The 24,013-nt window shown below is 39.7% G+C and overlaps 1 protein-coding gene across 1 annotated transcript in view; it reads right to left on the bottom strand.

Moving 5' to 3' along the window:
- SLC1A1 (solute carrier family 1 member 1) overlaps nucleotides 1–24,013 on the bottom strand; it is a 60,106-nt gene that overhangs the window by 7,222 nt on the left and 28,871 nt on the right. The window contains exons 3-8 of the mRNA NM_001310783.1: nucleotides 14,897–14,989; nucleotides 13,520–13,634; nucleotides 11,399–11,441; nucleotides 9,943–10,050; nucleotides 8,463–8,647; nucleotides 6,577–6,684 (exon numbers count right to left, since the gene is read on the bottom strand). Of these exons, the coding sequence (NP_001297712.1) occupies nucleotides 6,577–6,684; nucleotides 8,463–8,647; nucleotides 9,943–10,050; nucleotides 11,399–11,441; nucleotides 13,520–13,634; nucleotides 14,897–14,989 (652 nt within the window). The remainder of the gene's footprint in view (nucleotides 1–6,576; nucleotides 6,685–8,462; nucleotides 8,648–9,942; nucleotides 10,051–11,398; nucleotides 11,442–13,519; nucleotides 13,635–14,896; nucleotides 14,990–24,013) is intronic.

The following is a 24,013-nucleotide window of genomic DNA, read 5'->3' as shown; positions in this document are numbered from 1 at the left end:
CATAACAAGCAGCAATTTTTATTTCTCAAAATAGCATTCTTTCAGCATTCATGTAACTGTCTTGCTGCTTTCAGAAGAGACAAAGGCAAAGACATGGCCAGATGGCTTGCTGCAGCTTCCTTTCTCCTTTAGGCTGAGAGTTCTCTGGTTCATTATGCCTCCTATTTTGATTTTTCTCCTCTGTATCTGCTAACATATCCTAATCCTGACACTGCTGCTCTAAAAAGTGATGGGATGAAGACATTTTCTGGGCAACAGGAGCAGAGGCATTAGGGGAAGATTATTGCTTTGTGTTGACCTAAATAGAGGCTGAGATATGTCGCAGACAAGGGTGGGAAAGAGCTGGTAGGGTCAAGGATGTAAAAGGTCATGAATAAGAAAGTTGGGAAGAAAGTGAGGTGTATAATGAGTTGGAGAGGGAAGAAAACGGAAAGGAAGAGGAGGATAAGACATACAAGCTCTTGTGATCTTGCACACTTTTCTTGCTAGTGAAAACAAGAAGTATGTTTGAGACATCCTGTAACTCTTAAGAGTTACCTTAAAGGAAGGATAATAGAGAAATGGCTACAAAAGATGTACATGAACAGAAAACACCACAAACATGAGGCAAATAATGATGAAACCTAAAATGATGGTGGGAAGAGAATCCAAAACAAAGAAAAAGCACAACTCCTACGGTTTGAAGAGCGATGGGAAAAAGGGCATTCCTGAAGGCCAGAAAATATAGAATGGCTTAGACTGGAGGGACCTTAAAGATCATATAATTCCAACACCCCTGCCAACACCCAACCTCACACTAAAATAGGTTGTTTGAAGCCCCATCCAATCTGGCTTTGAACACTTCCAGGAATGGGGCAACTTCTCTCAGCAACCTGTTCCAGTGCCCCACCACCTTCGTGGGAAAAAATGTCCTCCTTATATAATCTAAACTTAACCTTTGTTAGGTTAAAGCCAATACTCCCTGTCTTCTCACTACAGTCCCTGACAAAGAGTCCCTCTCCAGCTTTCCTGTAGATCCCCTTTAGTTATGGGAAGGTTGCTATAAGGTTTTCCTGGAGCCTTCTCTTCTCTTGGCTGAACAACCCCAACTTTTTCAGCCTGTCTTCATAGAAAAGGTGCTCCAGCCTCTTGATCATGTTTGTGACTCCATCCTCTCAACTGTTTTTAATACATCCATGTCCTCCTTGTGTTGAGGACCCCAAAGCTGAATGCAGTATTCCAACTGGGATCTCAGGAGAGCAGACTAAAGGGGCAGAATCACCTCCCTCAACTTGCTGGCCACGCTACTTTTGATGCAGCCCAGCATATGGTTGGCTTTCTAGGCTGTAAGCGCACATTGATGGCTCATGTCAAGATTCTTGTCAACCAGCACTCACAGATCATTCTCATCAGAGCTGTTCTCAATCCATTCTCCCCCCAGCATGTATTTGTATTTGGGATTGCCCTGACCCAGACACAGAACCTTGCACTTGGCCTTGTTGAACCTCCTGAGGTTCGCACAGACCTACCTCTTAGACTTGTCCAGGTCCCCCAGGATGGCATCTCTTCCCTACTGACTACACCACACAGCTTGGTGTCATTGGCAAAATTGTTGAGGGTGCACTCAATCTCACTCTCTGTGTCACCAACAAAGATGTTAAATAGTGCTGGTCCCATTACTGACCCCTGAGGAACACCGCTTATCACTGATCTCCACCTGGACATTGAGCCATTGACCACAACTTTTTGTGTGCAACCATCCAGCCAAAGCCTTACCCACCAAGTGGTCCATCTGTCAAAGCCATGTCTCTCCAATTTAGAGACAAGGATATCATGGGGGATACTTTGCGCAAGTCCAGGTAGATGATGTCAGTTGCTCTTCCCGTATCCACCAATACTGTAAGCCCCTCTTAGAAGGTCATCAGATTTGTCAGGGACGATCTGCCCTTAGTGAAGCCATGCTGGCTGTAACCAATCATGTCCTTATTTTCCATGTGTCTTAGCATAGTTTCCAGGAGGATCTTCTCCATGATCTTGTTGGGCACAGAAATGAGACTGACTGGCCTGTAGTTCTCCAGGTCCTCCTTTTTTCCCTTTTTGAAAGTGGGACTGCCACGACTTCTCATATATGATGGGGAGAGGCTTAGCAGCTGCATCTGCCAGTTCCCTCAGCACCCTTGGATGCATCTCATCAGGTTCCATAGGCTTGTACACCTTACAGTTCCATAGATGGTCTTAAACCAGATCTTCTCCAACACTGGGTGGCTCATCATACTTCCTGTCTCTGCTTTTGCCTTCTGGGGCCTAGGCCTTGTACCTGGCGCTCTTGTCTGTGAAGACTGAGGCAAAATATTCATTAAGTAGCTTAGCCTTCTCCATATCCTGGCTGACCTCCTGGAGAAGGCCCACAATTTCCCTCATCTTCCTTTTATCACCACTTCATCTATAGAACCCTTTCTTATTGCCCTTGATGTCTCTAGCCAAATTTAATTCTAAAAGAGCTTTGGCATTCCTAACCTTATCCCTGGCTGCTCCATCTTGTTTCCACTTGTTTACACTCTCTGTAGGCCTTCTTTCTGAGCTTGGTCAGGAGCTCCTTGTTCATCCATGCAGCTGTCCTGGCATTTTTGCCCAATTTCCTCTTTGTCGGGATGCATTGCTCCTGAATTTGAAGGAGGTGGTACTTGAATATTAACCAGCTTTCTTGAGTTCCTCTTCCCTCCAGGGCTTTATCCCATGGTACTCTACCAAGCAGATTCCTGAACAGAGCAAAGTCTGCTCTCCCGAAGTCCAGGATAGAGAGTTTGCTGTGCTTCCTCCTCGCTGCCCTCTGAATGCAAAACTGCACCATTTCACGATCACTGCAGCCAAGGCTGCCCTTGAGTTTCACATTCCCTACCAGCTCCTGCCTGTTGATGAGAATGAGATCCAGCACTGCACCTCTCTTCTTTGGCTCTTCTGTCATTTGGAGAAGGAAGTTGTCATCAATGTATTCCAGGAACCTCTTGGTTTGCCTCTACCCTATTGTGTTGTCACCCCAACAGATATCAGGGTTGTTAAAGTCCTCCATGAGAACCAGGGCTTGTGAATGTGAGGCTGCTTCTATCTGTCTATAGTGAGCTTCATCTGCTTGGTCTTCCTGATCAGGTGGCTTGTAGCAGACCCCCACTAGGATGTCCCCTGCCCGTGCCCTACCTTTAATCCTGACCCATATGCTCTCTGTCAGCTCCTCTCCCATCCCCTGGCAGAGTTCTATGCACTCCAGCTGCTCATTGACAGAAAGGGCAACACCGCCTCCTCGTCTCCCTTGCCTATATCCTTCCATCCTAACACTCCAGTCCTGGGAGCCATCCCACCATGTCTCTGTAATGTCAATAAGATCATAGCACTGCAGGTATGCAAACACCCCTAACTTCTCTTGTTTATTTCCCATGTTGTGTGTGTTAGTATAGAGATATTTGAGTTGGGCCCCTGATGAAACTAACTTACTGGCTGGAGTGGCTGGTATTACTTTGTGCTGCTCTTCAGGTGCTTTCCTGCTGACTCATGATCCTTCTCCAGGCTCTGGACATCTATTGCTGACACTGGCATCAAACTGGGAGAAGCAGATTGGTTCGAGGTTCCTGTCACATGGCAACTGTAGTTTGAAGCCTTCTTCACCAGCTTGGAATGTCTATGACCAAAGGTGCTCTTCCCCTTCTCTGAGAGGTGGATCCCATCAGCCCCCAGCAGACAAGGTTTCTCAAAATGAGTCCCACAGTCTAAGTAGCCAAACCCCTGTCTGTGGCACCAGTCCTACAACCATCTGTTGATTTGCCAGAATCCATTGGCCCTATCAGTCCCCTTGCCTTTGACCAGCAGGGCTGATGAAAAAAACTACCTGCATTCCTGTCTTTTATTGCTGCTCCCAAGGTTCTGCAATCCCTCTTGACACTCCTCAGACTGCTCTTGACTGCATCATTGGTGCCCACGTGAAACAGCAGCAGTGGATAATAGTCCTTATGTATGAGGCTGTATGAGGCTTGGCAGATAGGACAGGCACCTTTTTCCTGCAGCCTACAACCTTGTGCGTACAGTGTCATCTTTGCTTCTATGATCTAATATACCCTTCTTGCTGGTCAGTTTTGCAGAGAATGTTTGCCATTCTCTACAACACCCTGATCATCAGCCTCTGTAGGCCTTCCCATAAGAGACAGAAATGCTGTACTAGCAGGCATCAGGGAAAACTGTGACCTGCGTAATGGAGTTCAGTGGAACACATACTTTTTCTTGCCAAGGATATAATGGTGGGCACCCTTGCTGTATGCGTTGTTGTTTGGTTGTTACCAGGTAAACAGGTGTCTTTATGTGGTGATACTTAGCAAAGTATCTGGAGAACGTACTGTGTCTTCACGCACATCCTAAGGAAGACATGTCCTGTTACAGTGCAAACAGTAACAATTAATAGGTAAGCAACCATAAAGTTTGCTATCTGATCTAAAATTGAAGCCGAATGGTAGTCAAAATCCATCTAACATATTCCTCCTCTGAATTAACAGGCTTTAATAACATAGAAAACGTGCAGAAGTTATACAGTGTCATTCTATAAATGACTTCTGCCTAACTTCTGGTCATGATCTCATTTATAGTTTATAAAGAAAGTATTAGCCTCATGATTTATAGTCTCCTGGTAAACATCAACGTGTGCATCCTTTAAAAATTAGATTTATTTTCCAAGATGAAACAGAAAATAAGAAAGAACCAGTGCATAAAATAAGAAAAAAACATTATGTATTAGACAAACACAACTATCACTCATCTCTATACCATTTTTGAAAGTGATAATTCACTGCTATTTCTGCAGCTGTAATTTTTATTTCGAAAGTCATCACTTCTCAAATATGTTTGGAACAGCTAGTCCAAACATGCTGGCTTATGCACAAAACAACACAAAAACTCTGAAATAAATATTATCTAGAAAAAAATCATGCAAAAAAGAGATCCTTCCTGATTCTTTATAAAGAAGTTTGCAATTAAGACTAAAATATTACCCTACTCTTTGCTTGTTAGTCAGAAAGTGCGTGAATGACATTTGAAGAAAATATCACGGATATGTATAAAGCAGTGGGAAAGAAGCTCTTGAACAACTTTGGATCTAGCCTCTAGACAAAATATGAATAAATCCATAGCATACTGAAGGAATTATAGGAGTGAATGAATGAATGAAGCAATGAACCAAGACAGCCTAGAAGTTATATTTCACTGAAATGGAAATATAAATTTAAATGCATTTAATTTATTAGGACCATAAAATCTATTTATCTTTCCAAAGGTTTCTTTGTAATAATTTTCTTCAGAGATGTATAATGATCTAGTATTACAATGAATACCATTTGAAGCAGTTAAGTTGCCCCTTCTAAGGTTCTGTAACTGCAAAAGAATTTCTTCAGGTGTAACTGCTTCAGCCTCAGACTGTTCTACCCAGTCAAGCATATACAAAAAAAATAGCAAAAATGTTTTGGTGCTTGTTTATGTTATGCAGATAGCAACTGCTACTTTTCCAGCTTTACCAGCTATTTTTGTGCTGATGGAATGGTGTGATCCCCAGAGCTACTCTCAGTGTTAGCTGCCTTCTCTGTGTTGGAGTGGGATAGGATCAGTTTCCTCTTTGGCATCATTTCTCATGCAGTGCGTTTACTTTGCATTTGTATTGGGCAGTGCAACTGATATAACTTGGTCCCAGAGATCCCATAGATATTTTCAGCTTTATACAAGTGTTCATGTATGTTCATTGGCCTGGAAATGCCCTCTAAGTCATGATTCACCTTACCCTTCCCCTTTTCCAATTTTTTCTAGTTTTTAAAAGAAGCAATGTGACTTTCAAAAATCATAGAATCATAGAATATCCCGAGTTGGAAGGGACCCATGAGGATCATCAACTCCAACTCCTGGCACCACACAGGTCTACCCAAAAGTTTAGACCATATGACTAAGTGCACAGTCCAAACCCTTCTTAAATTCAGACAGGCTTGGTGCTGGGGAGCCTGTTCCAGTGTGCGACCACTGAAACTTCTTGGTGAAGAACCTCTTCCTGATGTCTAGCCTAAACCTCCCCTGCCTCAGCTTGACACCATTCCCCCAGGTCCTATCATTGGTGACTAAAGAGAATAGATCAGTGCCTTCCCCTCCACCCCGTCTTGTGAGGAAGCTGTAGACCGCGATGAGGTCTCCCCTCAGTCTCCTCTTTTCCAGGCTTAACAGGCCAAGTGACCTCAGCTGCTCCTCATATGTCTTCCCCTCTAGGCCAGTCACCATCTTCATAGCCCTCAAATACAGTGATATTATCTGTTTCAGCATCACTTTGAGAAGATGAAATAGTGAATACAAGAATAGCCTTTTTTTTTTTTTTTTTTTTTTCCTAAGAATTCAAGGCACTTAGATTTTAAAACAAATCATACATTCAGCAAAACGTGTATTCGAAACATTCTCATACAATTTGCATTGACAGAATTTTTTGTCTCTGACCTAGGAGACACTGGTTGCTGTAGATAATTACGTTGTAATCAACTAAGCACCAAAATTGCATACATTTAATTTAATCTTTACAAAATGACATACCCACTTAACACTGTAGCCATATAAAGACCCAGTTTACGAAAGATTTCCCAGTCCTCAACTTCTATTATCTTCCCAGCAATTAAAAACACAATACCGATTGGCATATACCTAGAAAGCAAAAGTAAAGCAATTAAAAAGGAATTCTCCAAAATACTGCATGCTCAACAAGTCACAAGTGGCTATAACCTTACTTGAAGGTGGAAGTTTGCAGGGATGAGACCAAGATTTTGTGCTCTGATCACACAGAGATGGGAAAGGTCTCCTGCACTTTCAGGAACTGCCCTGTAGCACTGGGAACTGTATGTGAATCACCTACACAAAAGAGTCATTTTAATGTTGGGATTGCACAGTCATCAGTTTGTTGTTTGATGGAAGGGTCCCCGTCCAAATAGCTGCATTGGCTGCTGCCTACAGCAGACAAATTCAAGGCAAAATTCAGGGCTTATGCTAGCACCAGTTCCTCTGCATTCCTTTCACTACCACAGAACAGGCTGTGACACAGACAAGATGCCAATTTTCAGCTTTGATAAGTGTAATATAAATTCATTTATAAATTTGTGAGTTTATGAAATTTATACGTTTTAAAATATTAACTTATAAAAATGTGTGTGTGTTATCTCACAAACACAGTAGTACTTTCCTCTGGTGCAAAGTAGAGGGTCCTAGTTCCTGCTCAATGCTGAACTTGGCGAAAGGAAAACTAATTCCTCATACTGCCAGTGTCCATCTTTACCTTATACAAAGCAACAGCTCCCACATCTCTAGAGACACAAGGAGCCAGAAGTCAGACTCAGGCACATGCAAAACAAAGGGTAGCTTATGGGTAGGATCCTGTATTTGTAGCATATGCTAATTTTGGGGTCTCTTTAGTGGTAATTTGCTGCAGAGTGATGCAGCCTACATGTATTCCATGGGACTTTAACTCAGTTAGGCACCAGATTTGGAGTGTCTAGCACAGTACAAACTGCAGAGACTAAGGTATCTCTAAGGCAGCAAGAAGTGTGCAGCTAAGCCCTGGACAGGTTTACTGGTTTGCAGACATCTCAGTGTGCTGAAATGGAGGGAAAATAAATGGAAGGGAAGGATCTGCTAAGCTACTGTTAGTGTGAAACAAGCAAGGTGGATACAGGCAGAATACACAGCAAATGGCACAATGCATTCTCCATGTAGGATCAAACTCTGGAAAACATTGGATGTGCTTGTAGCGCTGATCCTGTAATTGCAATCTGCACAACTACTGACTGCACAGACACAAGCTTTGTGAATACCTCCGAAGTCCAACTAAACACCACCAAATGTGTTACTACTTTCTATTTTTTTCCCATCTGGGAACATTATGTGAGAATATTGTGAGAATGGTATCTCACAAAGCCTATTAGCACAAGGAAAATGATGCCAAGTTGTGTCTTGCATATCATTTTGGATTTTGCTCTATATTGTGGCTGGTATATTAAATTTTATTACTAAAGGAACTCAGCTCCTAGGATAGTTACCCTGTGAACATAACGGCTATCAGGGAATAGTGTTCAAGACTGAGAAAGGTATGTGGGTGATTCTTCTACAGTCCTCAAATCACTAGCACAGTTGTACTGGTTTGATATAAACTTCCAGTGACAATGTCTGAAAAACTCAAGATTCTTATGTACCAATGGGATTGCTCCTTTAGTTTATAGTAAGTGGAAGCCTTGTCTCCAGTTTCCTCTAAGTGATCAAATTCTGTATAAATGAAACTGTTTACCAGCCTTCCTTTAAAGCTGTTTGCTGAAGAGCACACATACAAAAGCAAACATCTGAGTCAGTCTGAGTCTGAGTCTGCTCTTACTTTTTCAATGACAAAACCCCGTTAAAGAATTAATTAGAAAACGCCAGTATACCCTTGGACTTACCACATAATTATCTGAACTATTCTCATTGTAGCTTCATTCAGTGCATTGAAAAAATCCACAAGCACTTGGCCTTTCTCTCCCATTTTCCCAATAACCATTCCAAAAACAAGACAAAAGACGATCAACCCAAGCACATTGATGCCATCAGAATACGAGCCCACGATCTTGTATTCTTGGGTTTTGTTCTATAGATCAGAGTCAAGGGAAAAAAGTTACAACCTGAAAACACAGAGTCTACTTTAATGAGTTCTAAAATGAAAGCATAATTATATCTTTCTTTGGAAAGATATGGAGCTCTTCCCCAGATACTCCATTTCCTTTCGGGCATTGCTGCATGGGCAAGGTCAGGAATGAAGATAGAATTAAAACTGCCTTTAAAAGATTTGTATTTTAAGGCTATGCAATGATTTGATCACATCCTAGGGGAGAGTAAAGCACCCCTTAATTTATGTTGTCCTTTACAGACTTCTGACAGAAAGAATGGCAAGGTCCAGGTATCCTCAGTCATGCCTTCATTGTACTCAATACTTACTCCCTACTGTGGTGAACAAACCTCAGGTGATATAGAATCCCTGTGGTCATTTCTAAGCAGCTCAAGAGCTTTTGTCCAGATATAAGATAAATACTCCATTGTGTAAGACCTGGGATGATGCTGTTCAATTTTGCCCCCATTTTAAAATCTACTTTTCAGCTGAAGTCAGTGAAATTGCATAACTTATACTAGAGTTTGAAGCACATCATATAAAAATCCTACTAAGTAGGTAGTTATTCGCACATTCCTCTGTGTTTGTACAGTATTAATATATGATGGGTGCATTTCCTCACTGAATCCTGCTTCAGGATTTAATTCATGCCCTTGCATATAACTCATATTCCCATGCTCTCATTATTATGTGATGAAATTTGGAAGGAGTACAGTAAAAGGAATATTGAACTTTTATTGTTCATAGTTTTGTGTTCATTGACTAATTAATTCCTTTCTTACTATTCTCCAGTGTAATTATAGACTTAACACACTGTCAATACCCATAAGCTTTCCAGACCTCTACTCAGAGGTTTGTTAAACATCTTTACTTTGGTCTCTTAACATTTTTTTACAGAACAACAAACTATTAAGTAACAAATAATTTTTATTATTTGTTTTCCACTTCAAAAAACAAAACAAAACAAAAAACCAACAATTTTCTATTTCTAATTGACAATTCACTTGCATATACATTTACTGGAGTATATGAATTCATTATTTTCCTACACAATCTATAATAGCACTAGAGCCATGAGGTTTTCTTAAACTTACTTGAAAATCCTCATAATCGGCTCTAGCATTTATTAAATTTTTGTGGCCTCCCTAAATTATATTTATGTACCATTTCCATATTTCTCTCAATCATTAAGTGCAGTGTCAACTAAATCAAATTTAATCTATGTTCTTTCTTCGCACTTCATATATTATAATGGAATATAACAATAAAGGTCGCACCTCTGAAACCTCTGGTGTCGTAGCAGATGTAACAGATTCTTCTGTTAATATGGAGCTATTTTTATCCACAACAGTTGTAGCTTCCACTTTTTCACGTTTGGTTTTATACTGAAAAAGTTTAAAAAAAAACACAGAACATCTTATTTAGAAATATGGGGAAACTGAAGAATGAACAAAGGCATAAACGCCCCCTAAAAATAACAGGAAAATAAACCGATCTGATACACTAACACATGATTTCCCAATTAAAATGAGCCAACATTGCTCTGTTCTTCAGATAACTGTAATTCAAACAAGTGATTCAGAGGTAATGTACTATGAATTCTGCTCTCCAGACTCCCAGGTACTGTGCGAACCTGGGTGCAGTCTTGCAGTGGATGAGATATTGCTCCTGACAAAAGCAAAGGGATTTTTTTTTACTGGAACAGTCTAGAGAGAATCACCAACAGACACCCCAGGAGAGGTCTGTTGTGCCAATGCACTTGATACAAACAGAATGCTTGAACATGCTACACTGTTGGAGAAGGTGTGTCAGTCTCATCATCTACAGAGGATGCTGTAGCATCCTGCTCTAAGGATAATTACATCAATATTGTTTTATAGGGCCCACAAAAAGAGGGACTTGTCTACCTTCATTCTTTCTATGAAGTTTAGTACAGGACTTTATACTTCCCACAAGGCAGAAGAGTTGCCTCTGAAGTCAGTGACAGATGAAAAAAATCTACAGGGAGAAGTTTTGTAAACTGGAAATATGTTCAGTGTTATACACAGCAGGACAGTTAACATCATTTTCTAATGGGAATAGTAAATTACCCCATTTAAAAACTTCAGAGCAACTGGTAGGCAGCAACTGAAGGAGATAAAAAGGGAGAGACCATCACAAAATACAGTTTGATATATTTATGGATAAAGATGACTGAATCTGAAGTAAGACTGAGACAGGGGATTCCTTTTTCAACTTCCAAATCTCACTGCTTCTGAAAAGAGATGTCTCAAATAGACTCTAACATCTGGCTACCTTTTCCTAAAGATGAACCAGCATCACTGGTAATGGACATTTGATGTGAGACATAGTGGGGTGAAGGCTGAGGTATGCAAACTTCATCAGACATGGAGGGATTTAAAGAATGTGGGAGTACATCCTCATGACGTTTTCCTTGTAACACTGCCTGTCCCAAAAGTGAAAAACTTAAATATTAATACATTGCTTGATTTCTGCATCCAGCTCCTAAACAGAGGCTTTTTGCAAGGGATGATCAAAAGCTGACAACAAAGTATTTTTCATAATGGAAACAAAACCAAAATGCCTTAAAAGAAGTCTTTTTATGGGGGAATAAAATACTCAGGAATTTCTAAGAAATTATTCTAAAATGACATAGTTTAGGGGAAATAAAATAACAATAATTTGTAGTTAGCAATGAAAACTACAGTAACAAAGAAGGGTGTTCAAACTCACCTGTTGAAAACAGGCTTGGACAAGGTTTTCTGGGAACATATTCCTGTTAAAGAAGTAGAGGCATTTCAACACTATACTAAGAACAAATTGTTTATCTGAATAAAATGATAAAATTCACTTCTTAAAAAATAGATCAGTTTTTGTTCCTTTACCCAGAGAACAATGTGGTTAGCACTGACAGAGCTGAAGTCCAGAAAAATCAAAGGTTCAGGACTCCTAAGGACCAGTACACTGTCCCCATAAGGTAGAATCCTTGGGCTTATTTTTCAGTATTTGCTTGTTAGCTACTGAAGTTTTTTGTTTGTTTTGTTTTTCCTACTGCATCATTTCCATCTATTGTACAAGGAGTACAAGGAGTACAGGAGACAGTCTGAAGTCTTTTACAGAACTTCTAAAATATATGCTGGAAATAAAGAATAACTCTTACAAACACCCTGCTGGAAGCACCAGATATGTGGTATGTTCTATTGTAGTTCTGAAATATTAAATTAATCTTGGCTTATGGAAGATTCCCCTGTGTTATTCCAGGGTCAAGGGCTGCTTTCATGAACTGAAAAATTAGGAAATTAGGTCAGAAGAAGTACAATCCAGTTGTGTCTCTCCTTTCCTATGGCCAATTTCACATTCAAACAATTCCAGAAAACAGCATTAATTAAGTATTTATTGAATATTCAACCTATTTTCTAGAGAAAGATAGTTTCTATAATGAAGCAGAATTTGTTATGTCCCTTCCATATCTTGTACACACTTCTGTCATTATTTTTCAAGTTTTTAAAGCAAAATTTCATTTAAGACAAGAGTAGTTTGTAGAAGTCTGGGATTTGCACTACTCTTTACAAGACTGTCTGGATTTGGATCGTAAATCTGATGAATACACAGAAAAAAGTGACAATAAATCTTTTAAATCAGAGTTTTAGACCTCAACTGTAATTCCTAATTTACAGTCTTCTATTTGTTTGCAAGAAATTGAGCCATGAAGCGTAAAACCCAGAGTAGTCGAAATTATGGTTCTTATTATACTAAAAAAAAAAAAAAAAGGAGTGCATGTGCATGCAGTGCATGGAGTTTTCATCATCATGTCCTTTTTTCATGTCCTTCAGCATGTCCTTTTGTGCATGGAGTTTCATCATCTGTGTGAATATGTATGTACATATTCACGTGGAAGTTAGTGGTAAATGACTGCACTATGTTTTATTATGTGGCTGATCACAGTGCCCTGCTGTTTATACCTGGGGCAAACAACCATGTGTAATGAGATGAATACTCCACAGAGCTGCCATTTTGGTCATGCACAAGCAGGAAAGAACAGCTGTGGATAGTTGAATGTGAGGTTGTGGGGTTGAGGGCTATTCACACCAAAGAGGGCTACCTTGATCTGGGCTGGGGCAGAGATGTGCCAGATGACAACAGACATTTGCTATTAAATAGGATACATATGCAGATACATACATACATTATATATATATATATATATACATGTATATTAAAAAAATGGCAAAGAACTGTGGATCTGGAGTTACATCTGCAAATGTCAGTCACATTTCACGAAATGAAGAATGCTGAGAAAGCCACTTTTAGATACATAGTTGAATCTTACATGATAGATTAAGTAAAACTTCTAGGAAAAAAAAACAGTGGCCAACTCTGTTCCATGATATGGAACAGAGACTAACTGCAGCTGAAGAAAAAAATACGTAGAAACATTTGTGAGGGAACTATTTAGCTACTATTGGAAATGCAGCCTTGTTTTTCTGGATTTTGCCTAATTCCTAAACATGTCAAAATTTATTCAATTCCTATTAATTCTGAAAACCCACTCAAGTCTTTTGCAGACTTTGCAGAGGCTGCTTTCTTCTACCACTTTACATACCTATCATTTACCAGGATGCTATTGGAGACAGACTCATGATAAGGCTGTCTTCCAAAACATTGATGAAATATTTTTAAGGAAACCACTTCGAATACGCTAAAAAATGTCTAGCCTCTTGGAATACATATTACTTTCTACTTGTTCATTCCAAAAATATTGGAAGGTGTTTTCATTGTATTACATATTACAGTTTTACTATTTTCAGAATTTATTCTGCAAAAAGGGAATGGAAACAAAAAAAAAAATCTCACCTGATCAGATCCAGCATGGCATCAACAGTACTGACTTCTGGGGTGCTGCCCACTCTGTCAATCTCATCTGCTGTTTGAGGCACTCCAGGTTTAATAGTCACAACTAAGACAATCCCTTAAGAAGGAGAACCAGGAAAACAGTTCACAGTGCAAGCAGAGGTATTGACACATCCTGTCTGTGTAATGCACCTTGTGTAATTAAAATCTTCATGAGCTAAACTCATCAAATGTTCTTTGCTTTGGTAAAACTAGCTTACAGCAATAAAGCAACATAAGTAGCGTCAGAAACAAATAAAAATCTGGGGGCAGGAATTGTTAGGTCTAAACTTGTCACTACTGAAATCAGTAACTAATTTTCCACTGACTTTAGTGGCTTCATTTTAGGCGTTTTTAATATTACACAGAAATGCTAGCCCTTTCCAAATATACAGTTTTGATTTTCAAAATCCAAACTGCATTTATGTAACTCTGCACAATGAAACAAGAAATATCATAGTATCATGCAACATCTTATATTAACCTCTTAGATTAACCTCTGGAGGTTCTCTGGTTTAACCCCTCTTTTAAGACAGGGACAATTTCAAAGCTGGATCCAGATAAAATATGTCAATTTTTATTAAGTCTGTGTATTCATTGAAAATTCCCGGACAGATGAGATGTTATCCTACACAGTGTAACTGCAGTGATATATTATTACTCTCCATAATGCAACCTCGAGGAACGACTCTAGCCTCATATGTCTGTATGTGATACTTTATTGTTAAATATTGTTTTGGTTTATAAGTAGGCTACATACAACGCACATTTCATACTTCAAATAAATATATAATAGTTTATTTTTAGTGGATGATACCTGTGCATAGTATTAACTTGAACTCAACAAAACACAAAGGCAATCCACAAATGACATGACAGCTGACAGCACAGGGCGTAATTTTATTTCTCTTTAAGAACACAGACTGAAGATTTCTGCTCAAGCAAATACGTGAGTTTTCAACGCTGTTTGTAGGGAATGAACTCTCTGCAAGAGGAGATGTGAACTTCTGAGTAGCGGGAGTGGAGCCTGGTAGTTCCATAAGGGATAAAAAACTTATAGGAAGGGAACTGGATGACACAGAAAGCCATGTTTTCTCCCACTCTTTCAGGTGAAATAAGTAATACATTCTTGCATCTGAGAATTTATCATCGTACTATTGAATAGCAGGACTAACTTCCCCCTGCATCTATCTACAAGTGTGTATAATGGTGTTTGTATGATTCCTGAATCTCCTCTCGATACTTTCTTGGCAAATTAGTATTGCCATAGTGCTGTATACATGTACTTCTAATTAGGCAATGATATGGATTTTAATAGCATTTTAACTTTTTACAGAGTACCTAGTATTACAGCAATGACTGTAGTGCAGAAATAATATATGACTGCTCGCAAACCAATCTTCCCAGAAACACTGGAATCCAAAGCAGCAACACCTGCAAAAAGAACCACAAAAACAAAATGCTAAAAAATAGTCTTTAAAGAAACTAGATATTTTTGTAGAGGCTTATCTCTATGCAGGAAATACTTCATTATTCTAGATATTTCTAAACACTTCATTAGCAGTTGCACTTCCGAAAAATTTCTGCAGCAGTCCAACGTGTTTGCTTTTTCTTCTTTACACTGTTTCACCTGGGCTTTTCTAGTAAAAAAAGTAATTGATCTCTTTCTGATTTCTTGGTGTAGGTGATGAATTAGACTTCTTGCATTCAATGAAAGCATGTTAGAATCTATTCCTATAATCACTTAACCACTTCACTTTCATCAGATCTATAACATTTTGGTTTTAAAAGTAAGGACGGTGGGAAGGGAGTTACTCAGGTCTTTTATCCCAGGTTGCTCAAAGGCATACACAGACAAGCCAGGCTCATTCCTAGCAGGCTTGCTTTTGTTAACAAGTTTTGTTGTTGTTGTTTTGTTTTGGATGAAAGCTGTTCTGCAGGGGCTGGGTTGTACCCATTACTCTGCCTGTATCTGTCATTGCCAGAAACTGAGGGCTGCTTTTGTCAAAGGAGGTGGGGAAAGTTCTGAGGAATGTGTTGTTCTGTGGTTAACCTAGCATCTGGCAGCAATATAATATCAAACTCATCATGAAGTGTTTCGTAATTGTTAAAATATTTACAGTTGTGTCTATAGGCATACAATTCAGTAACCAGGATAAAATGAGCATCATGACTGTAAAACTTGACTGTCTATAACGACACTGGTTAATAATTCACTGATATCTATTATACATTTGTGATCCGTTTATATTTTTATGTTTGCTGAGTCAGCTTATCAAAGTCTGGCCAGATATCCTTACCATGAGTATATTAAGCCCCAGAGAAACGTGATTTTGCAGAAAGAATTGTTTCAAAAACAAAGGAAAAAAAAAATCAAAGATTTCTGACACTACTGAACTTACTGATCTTTGAGCTCAGTAAGGAATGTAGCAAGCATACTTTAACCAGGTGTTGACCAAGTGTTTAACCAAGTATCTTCTTTCAGAAGATACTCTAACAGCAGCAACAACTTGTGCCTAGAGTATTCACATAATGCTTTACTTGCTCTGTTAATTGTTATTCAAAACGCAAACAACCCTGTTAGGGGAGAATGAAGGTTATTTTATTTCATCATCTATTCGATTACGTTAGGGTCTTCCACAAAACAGCATATTATCAGATCAATTGCAGAAGAACTATATACAAATGCAGAAATCATTACATAAAGACTATTTCACTTTACAGCAAATAATGGTAATAAAAATCTCTCCATATTGCAAGGTAGTAGAGACATGCACAGAAAAAAAAACAGTGCCACAGTAATTGCAGGAGGCTTGCAGCACTGAGGTGGTTGTTTGAGGAGCAAACAAGAGAGTGGACATAGAATCTGGGCTATGATTTTCATTTCTCACCTTGGCAACTGGGTAAAACACAGTGGAAAGGAGCCTGTTTGCAATGCTGTAGGATAAACTGTGGCAACTATGGCAGTAAGAACTCCTGAGATGGACAATAATAAGTAATGGCTTCTGTGGACAATGGAAGACTGTTTCAGTGGCTGTCAGTGCTAAAACTTACACACCTGCCATAATGACTTGGAAGATTTAACATCACTTTTTTTTTTTTTTTTTTTAAGTGAACTGGTATTACCAAAGTTCCATATTTTTTAGCAAAAAGTTCATAAAAATTATAAATCACTGAATCATATAATGAAGCTTGCTTTATAGACTGTCAATAGCAGTCAGATGGCCAGTGGAGGTAAGATAGGATGGTAACATTCTCATGGGATGGAGTTCTTCACAAAACTTGTTTTATGATCTTTTTTTGCTTGACAGTCTTGCTGAGCCAGCATACAGCTCAATACACATGCAAGGTTATTTCCACAGAGTACTCATTTATAAAGATTCTACGATTAGTACGACACAAAATTCCTATGACAGCAATTCTGCTGTCTCCAAATAAAATCCCTTTCCAAACTACTATGTTCACTAAAGTCATAGAGGCATAATTAAAGGCAAACTTTGCCCTTGCATTTTTAAACTGAATAATGATCCTGTTAAAGAGTGAGCTGTGCCAGAATCTAGATTATGCTTCTACTGCAATGTTGGTGCTGCTTTCCTAGGATCTGTAAAAACTTGCAAATAAGTCAGGCAGACATGATTAAGTAAGTACAAGCATGCTCTAGCATGACCCATGACAAGTCTTTTTTGTTTGTTTGTTTGCTTTTTTTTTTCCTGAAAACAGCTGTACTCTGAAACAAAATTGGATTCAGGATTATGCTTCCTTTTGAGAATGAAGTAGCATCCACTAGAAGTTCCACAGATAGGTTTACACAGGTCTATATTGTGATATGTAGGAAAACACTATATATAAAAATAGTTTGTTTGTTTTTTTTTTTTCCTGATACATCCCACTGTCATCAGTGAGTAAGCCATAGTATTTTATAATTGATAGCTATGGGCTTCTCAAGCCAACTGAGAAAAAAATTTCCACTGAAATAACACAAGTCTGTAATTTCTTTGTACACAACTGAAAGATTTAATTTAAGATGCACTAAACAAAGCATACAGCTTACTCTAGCTCATAAGAAAATTTGTTTCTCAAACTAACATGGCACATACGCTACTCAAAACAGAAAGCCTGCAGTGTTGTAAATAAAGATAAGAACAGAAAAACACTGTAGTTAAACTTGTGTATCTCCTGTGGATTGCCACTACATCTAGTTTATTTGCACTTTCCCTCCATTGACCAAATCCCAAGTTTTATACTGTTTGAACATGTTTAAGCAGATTGACTGCAAATGAAGCTTATAGAATTTTATTAGGCATGATGGATTCTCCTCCATACTTGAGCATTTCACATTTCAAAATTGATGTATTTCAAATCAGTCCCTTAGATTTTTTTTCAAGTGATATTCTAAATGAATCACAGACACAGAACCTCAAAAGAACAGCACAGGCACACACTTTGGCTTAAGATATGCTTCTGTATCTGGTCCTTTTTTATTTGAATATTTTGGTTGGTGCTGTGCCAGGAAGCCTTTCAATTTGATTTTCTTTCATTTTCAAAGCTGATATTTTTGCTTTATTACCAGAGGATTTTCAGGACTTTCCATTTTGAAAAAAGGAACCAAAAAGAAAAATGAACCAAAAGGGGTACAATATGAAACTTGCAAAAATCAAGAATGGCAAAACTGAATTATTACAGGTGATTAAACCTGTCTGTTTTTGTCCTATGTTGTGCTCTGCTACTGATTTTTGCACTTGGAATATGCCATGTTGCCTGAGTTAGAGAAAAGAAACACAGCTCTCCAACTCACTTTAGAAGCCCTGTCTACGTGGTGAAATGCATCAAACTAAGAGTTGTATTATAACTGAATGATATTCATCTGCAATTTCTGAAGTCTGTTTGAAATTTCTTAGAAAATCCTGTATATATTTAGAACTGCTTTCCGAAAATGTTCATGTATAAAGAAAGCTCCTTACACAAAGGCATAGTCTGATTTAGGAAAAGATGGACCTAAATAGTACATATGATGTTTCTGAAATTTTTACTGGTAGCCACTGATGGAAGTACAAATTATTCTTTTATGGGGAGCGGTGTTCCCCAGGGGTAAGTGCTGGGTTCAGTCTTGTTCAACATCTTCATCAACGACCTTGATAAGGGTCTGCCCACAGCAAGTACGCCGATGACACAAAGCTGGGAGGAGTGGCTGACATGCCAGAAGGCTGTGCTGCCGTTAAGCGAGACCTGGACAGGCTAGAGAGATGGGTAAGAAGAAACCAAATGAGGTTTAATAAGACCAAGTGTAGAGTCCTGCACCTGGGAAGGAACAACCACATTTATCAGTACAGGCTGGGGGATGACCTGCTGGAGAGGAGCTCTGAGGAGAAGGATCTGGAGGTCCTGGTGGATGATAGGTTGACCATGAGCCAGGACTGTGCCCTCATGGCCAAGAGGGCCAATGGGATCCTGGCATGCATTAAAAGGAGCGTGGCCAGCAGGTCAAGGGAGGTGATCCTCCCCCTCTACTCTGCCCTGGTCAGGCCTCATCTGGAGTACTGTGTCCAATTCTGGGCTCCCTGGTACAAAAAAGACAGGGATCTCCTGGAAAGAGTCAGGCAGACGGCCACAAAGATGATACGGGGCCTGGAGCATCTTCCCTATGAAAAAAGGCTGAGAGACCTGGATCTGTTCAGCCTGGAGAAGAGAAGACTGAGAGGGGATCTTCTCAGTGTATATAAAAACCTGAAGTGTGGGAGACAGAAGGATGTAGCCAACCTCTTCTCAGTGGTTTGTGGGTTTAGGACAAGGGGCAATGGCTGCAAGTTAGAGCACAGGAAGTTCCGCACTGACACGTGAAAGAACTTCACGGTGAGGGTGATGGAGCACTGGGACAGGGTGCCCAGGGAGGTTGTGGAGTCTCCTTCTCTGGAGATATTCAAGGCCCGTCTGGATGCCTACCTGGGCAGCCTGCTCCGAGGAACCTGCTTTGGCAGTGGGGTTGGACCAATGATCTTTCGAGGTCCCTTCCAACCCCTACAGTTCTGTGATTCTGTGATTTTAGTTTCTGACTTAGGGAAAATTACACATTAGTGTAACATAAGATTGCAATTTCAATTAAGACCAATATTTACTAATATTTACTACTTTCTCTCTGAAAAGACTGTTGTTTGTTTTTTTTTTTTCCCTTTTTTGATGTCACAGGAACAGAGAACATTCCTAAACAAAACTGAACTTTGAAAGTTCTGGAAAAGTTGTAATTAAGGCTTGAAAAATCATTGAATTGTATGCTTCAATAGTAGTGACAACACAGAAAGACTCTTGAGAAACCCAATTATTTTCTGCATTTTTTGTGACACTTCTCTTTGTTTGCCTTGCTGCTTAGAAAGGTTGTTTTGGAACACTATGAACTGAAAACAGTTCTTACATTTTCTTGGTTTTTCCATCAACTGATGATGATTCCACTCCCAGTAAATATAAGAGTGCCTCTGCTCAGCTGCCAACAGAGTCAACCTCTTCTGAAGCCTGAAGGTTGGTCTACAGCTTTCTTATCGTTTCTTAGTAAATGCAGCAAGATTCTCAATTATTTCTGCATTTCTTTTTCAGTTTTCAAAAAGAGTTACTTAGATTTTTCAGAATAAAAATAAAGCTTAATCATAGAATCAGAATCACAGAGTACCCCAAGTTAGAAGGGACCCACAAGGATCACTGAGTCCAACTTCTGTCTCCACATGGGGCTACCCAAAAACCAAACCATATGTCTGACAGTGCTGTCCAAACACTTCTTGAATTACAGCACACTTGGTGTCGCAACCACTTCCCTGAAGAACCTGTTTCATTGCCTGACCACCTTCTTCTTAGTGAAGAACTTTTTCCTAATATCCAATATTGAACGTGTGCAGGATTTGCTACTCCACCTGGATCCCTACAAGTCCATGGGTCCGGATGGGATTCATCCCCGGGTGCTGAAAGAGCTGGCAGACGTCATCGCGGAACCTCTCTCAATTATTTTTCAATGATCCTGGGAATCTGGAGAGGTCCCAGTAGACTGGAAGCTGGCAAATGTTGTGCCGATTTTCAAGAAGGGTCAGAAAGAAGACCCTAGCAATTACAGGCCTGTCAGTCTCACGTCAGTGCCTGGTAAAATCATGGAGAAGATGGTTCTTGAACTTATTGAGGCGCACCTGGGGGACAAAGCAGTCATTGGTCCCAGCCAGCATGGGTTTGTGAAGGGTAGGTCCTGCCTAACTAACCTGATTTCCTTTTATGATAAGATCACCCATATGGTGGACCAAGGGAAACCAGCTGATGTGATTTTTTTGGACTTCAGCAAGGCTTTTGACACGGTTTCCCATAGGATCCTACTGGACAAAATGTCCACCATACAGCTAAATAAAAACATCATACGATGGGTGAGCAATTGGCTAACGGGCAGGGCCCAAAGGGTTATGGTAAATGGGGCTGCGTCAGGCTGGCGGGCGGTCACCAGTGCGGTCCCTCAAGGCTCCATTTTAGGACCGGTACTTTTCAATATTTTTATAAACGATCTGGATGTAGGAATAGAAGGTATTTTGAGCAAGTTTGCTGATGACACCAAACTTGGAGGAGTTGTGGACTCGAATGAGGGTGGAAAGGCCTTGCAGAGGGATCTGGATAGGTTGGAGAGCTGGGCGATCACCAACCGCATGAAGTTCAATAAGAGCAAGTGCCGGGTCCTGCACCTGGGACGGGGAAACCCTGGCTGCACGTACAGACTGGGCGATGAGACCCTGGAGAGCAGCCTAGAAGAGAGGGATCTGGGGGTCGTGGTAGACAGCAAGTTGAATATGAGCCAGCAGTGTGCCCTGGCAGCCAGGACGGCCAACCGTGTCCTGGGGTGCATCAAGCACGGCATCGCTAGTAGGTCAAGGGAGGTGATTGTCCCGCTCTACTCTGCGCTGGTGAGGCCTCACCTCGAGTACTATGTGCAGTTCTGGGCACCACAGTACAAAAAGGACATGAAACTGTTGGAGAGTGTCCAGAGGAGGACTACGAAGATGGTGAAAGGCCTGGAGGGGAAGACGTACGAGGAATGGCTGAGGGCACTGGGCCTGTTCAGCCTGGAGAAGAGGAGGCTGAGAGGAGACCTCATCGCAGTCTACAACTTCCTCGTAAGGGGGTGTCGAGAGACAGGAGACCTTTTCTCCATTAACACCAGTGACAGGACCCGCGGGAACGGGGTTAAGCTGAGGCAGGGGAAATTTAGGCTTGACATCAGGAGGGGGTTCTTCACAGAGAGGGTGGTTGCACACTGGAACAGGCTCCCCAGGGAAGTGGTCACTGCACCGAGCCTGTCTGAATTTAAGAAGAGATTGGACTGTGCACTTAGTCACATGGTCTGAACTTTTGGGTAGACCTGTGCGGTGTCAAGAGTTGGACTTGATGATCCTTAAGGGTCCCTTCCAACTCAGGATATTCTATGATTCTATGATTCAATATGTATATCCAATATTATATCCAATAATACATTCCCTGAAACAGCGTTGTGCCATTCTCTTGGGTCCAATATGTATATCCAATATTATATCCAATAATGTATTCCCTGAAACAGCCTCATGCTAATCTCTTGGGTCCTATCCCTGGTTGCCAGGAACTTGCTGGGTCTCCAGGGGAAAAAAAAAAAAAAAAGATCAGAGAGTGTGGCAGTCCTGCATGGGGATTACAGTTTGAGGTGATATACCATGACACTGCAGCCCATCCTTTCACACGTTGGTACCACCAGGATCATGTGCAGTACTGAGGTGAAGCTCTGAAAAGGGCCAGAGACTCCCAGCAGGCACTCAGCAATGACAGTGCAAGACACCCCATCTTCAACAGCACAGTTTCAGGGAGTCAAAATTGGCAAAAGGCAGGGTCAGCAGATACCCATCTCAAGAAGTCCCACTGGGCAACAGTACCCAGTAAAATATATGACAAAGTGATGCTCATGGCAGCACAGAATCACTACTGCGCCACCTTGCTGACCTGCCTATGCAGTTGCTTTATTTCTATCCAGATCCAGAGGAACTCTGTGAAATTACAATCTGAAAGACCTGTCCTGTAGACAACTTATCTAAGTAGGTGTGGGTGACAGGCACATTCTCTCATTACCAGATATAAAATGAAGTAGAGAAGGGAGGCCAATTGTTTGTAGACTTGTTTGGAATAACAAGACTCTGGGGCAATTAGGACACTTTCCAATCTTTCACGTAAAAGAAACCAATCACCTAGTAAAAACTATTGTTATTATTATTATTTAATAACGTATAACATAATACATAAGGAATATAAATATATAATTTAAATATATGTTAATATATACTCCATTATATATAAATATGTATACTTATACAAATACTATATAGTGTCATACATAAATATATTATATAATAAATATTTAATATAATGATTAATAATGTTTTTATTTTCATTATTAAATAATAATAATAATAATAATAATAATAATAATAATAATAATAATAATAATAATAATAATAATAAATTATAATATATAATGTATATGTATAATAATTAATAATAACTGCAAGTTTTGTACTCAGGAAAATTATTCAGACAAATTAATGCAGTTGGTAGACAAACCACCCTTGCCCCCTGTGACTAACCCATAAAATCACACAAATCAAATATTCATTAATATTCTCACTGTACTTATTATTTTGGTTGGAATAAAAATGTGTTTTTAAGAGAGGCAACCTTGTATAGTACATTTACAAGTAGTTGTAACTATACGATCTTTAAGGTCCCTTTCAACCCTATCCATTCTGTGATTAACGAAACCTCCAAAAGTATTGCACCCCACTAGTCCTTCCATGTTGTTCCTTCATGTTGGAATGACCTTCTACACTGCCCACTTAAAATAGAAATTTTATGCCAGTATTAACATTTGGAAACCTTATAATAAAAACATTATATAACTACATTTTGTATAGTCTGTAGTTGATCACCAAGTAATTGACTAGAGTTGCTATCATAACCAAAAAATTATCAACATAAGAGGGATCTACTCTCTGGGCAGAGCACTTCCTCTGTGCTATGAGTGCCAACACTGGTAAAAAAATGAAACTGCGTAATTCATGATTTACAGATTTTGTGTACAGTTTAGATAAATATTTTAAATGGAAACAAGCAAATCAGTGCCTGACATGCTTAAAAGTCAACAAAATGATCTCCATAGAAGATGGTATTGCACAATGTTTTTGTGTGGTTTGTATCAGTGTTTACTTTGGAGGCATATATGAAATGCAAATGTATCCAAATGGCTTTGGTATTAGGTATAACACTGTTGTTCCAGAGTTATTCACCGTGCTTCATTAATATTCTGGTATCTGTGAGATCTAGGAGTGAAAAGGGTTGCATTAAAGACTAGAAACAGTCACAAGGATGTGGCTTCTAGTGATCATATCTTACCAGCTGCCTAGTGGACAACACCTATATCCTCAG

The sequence above is a fragment of the Anas platyrhynchos genome, chromosome Z (genome assembly GCF_047663525.1).
Source record: "Anas platyrhynchos isolate ZD024472 breed Pekin duck chromosome Z, IASCAAS_PekinDuck_T2T, whole genome shotgun sequence".
In the NCBI taxonomy this organism is placed as follows: Eukaryota; Metazoa; Chordata; class Aves; order Anseriformes; family Anatidae; genus Anas; species Anas platyrhynchos.
Note: the sequence above shows the minus strand (reverse complement) of the source record. Positions and strands in the feature narration are given on the sequence as shown.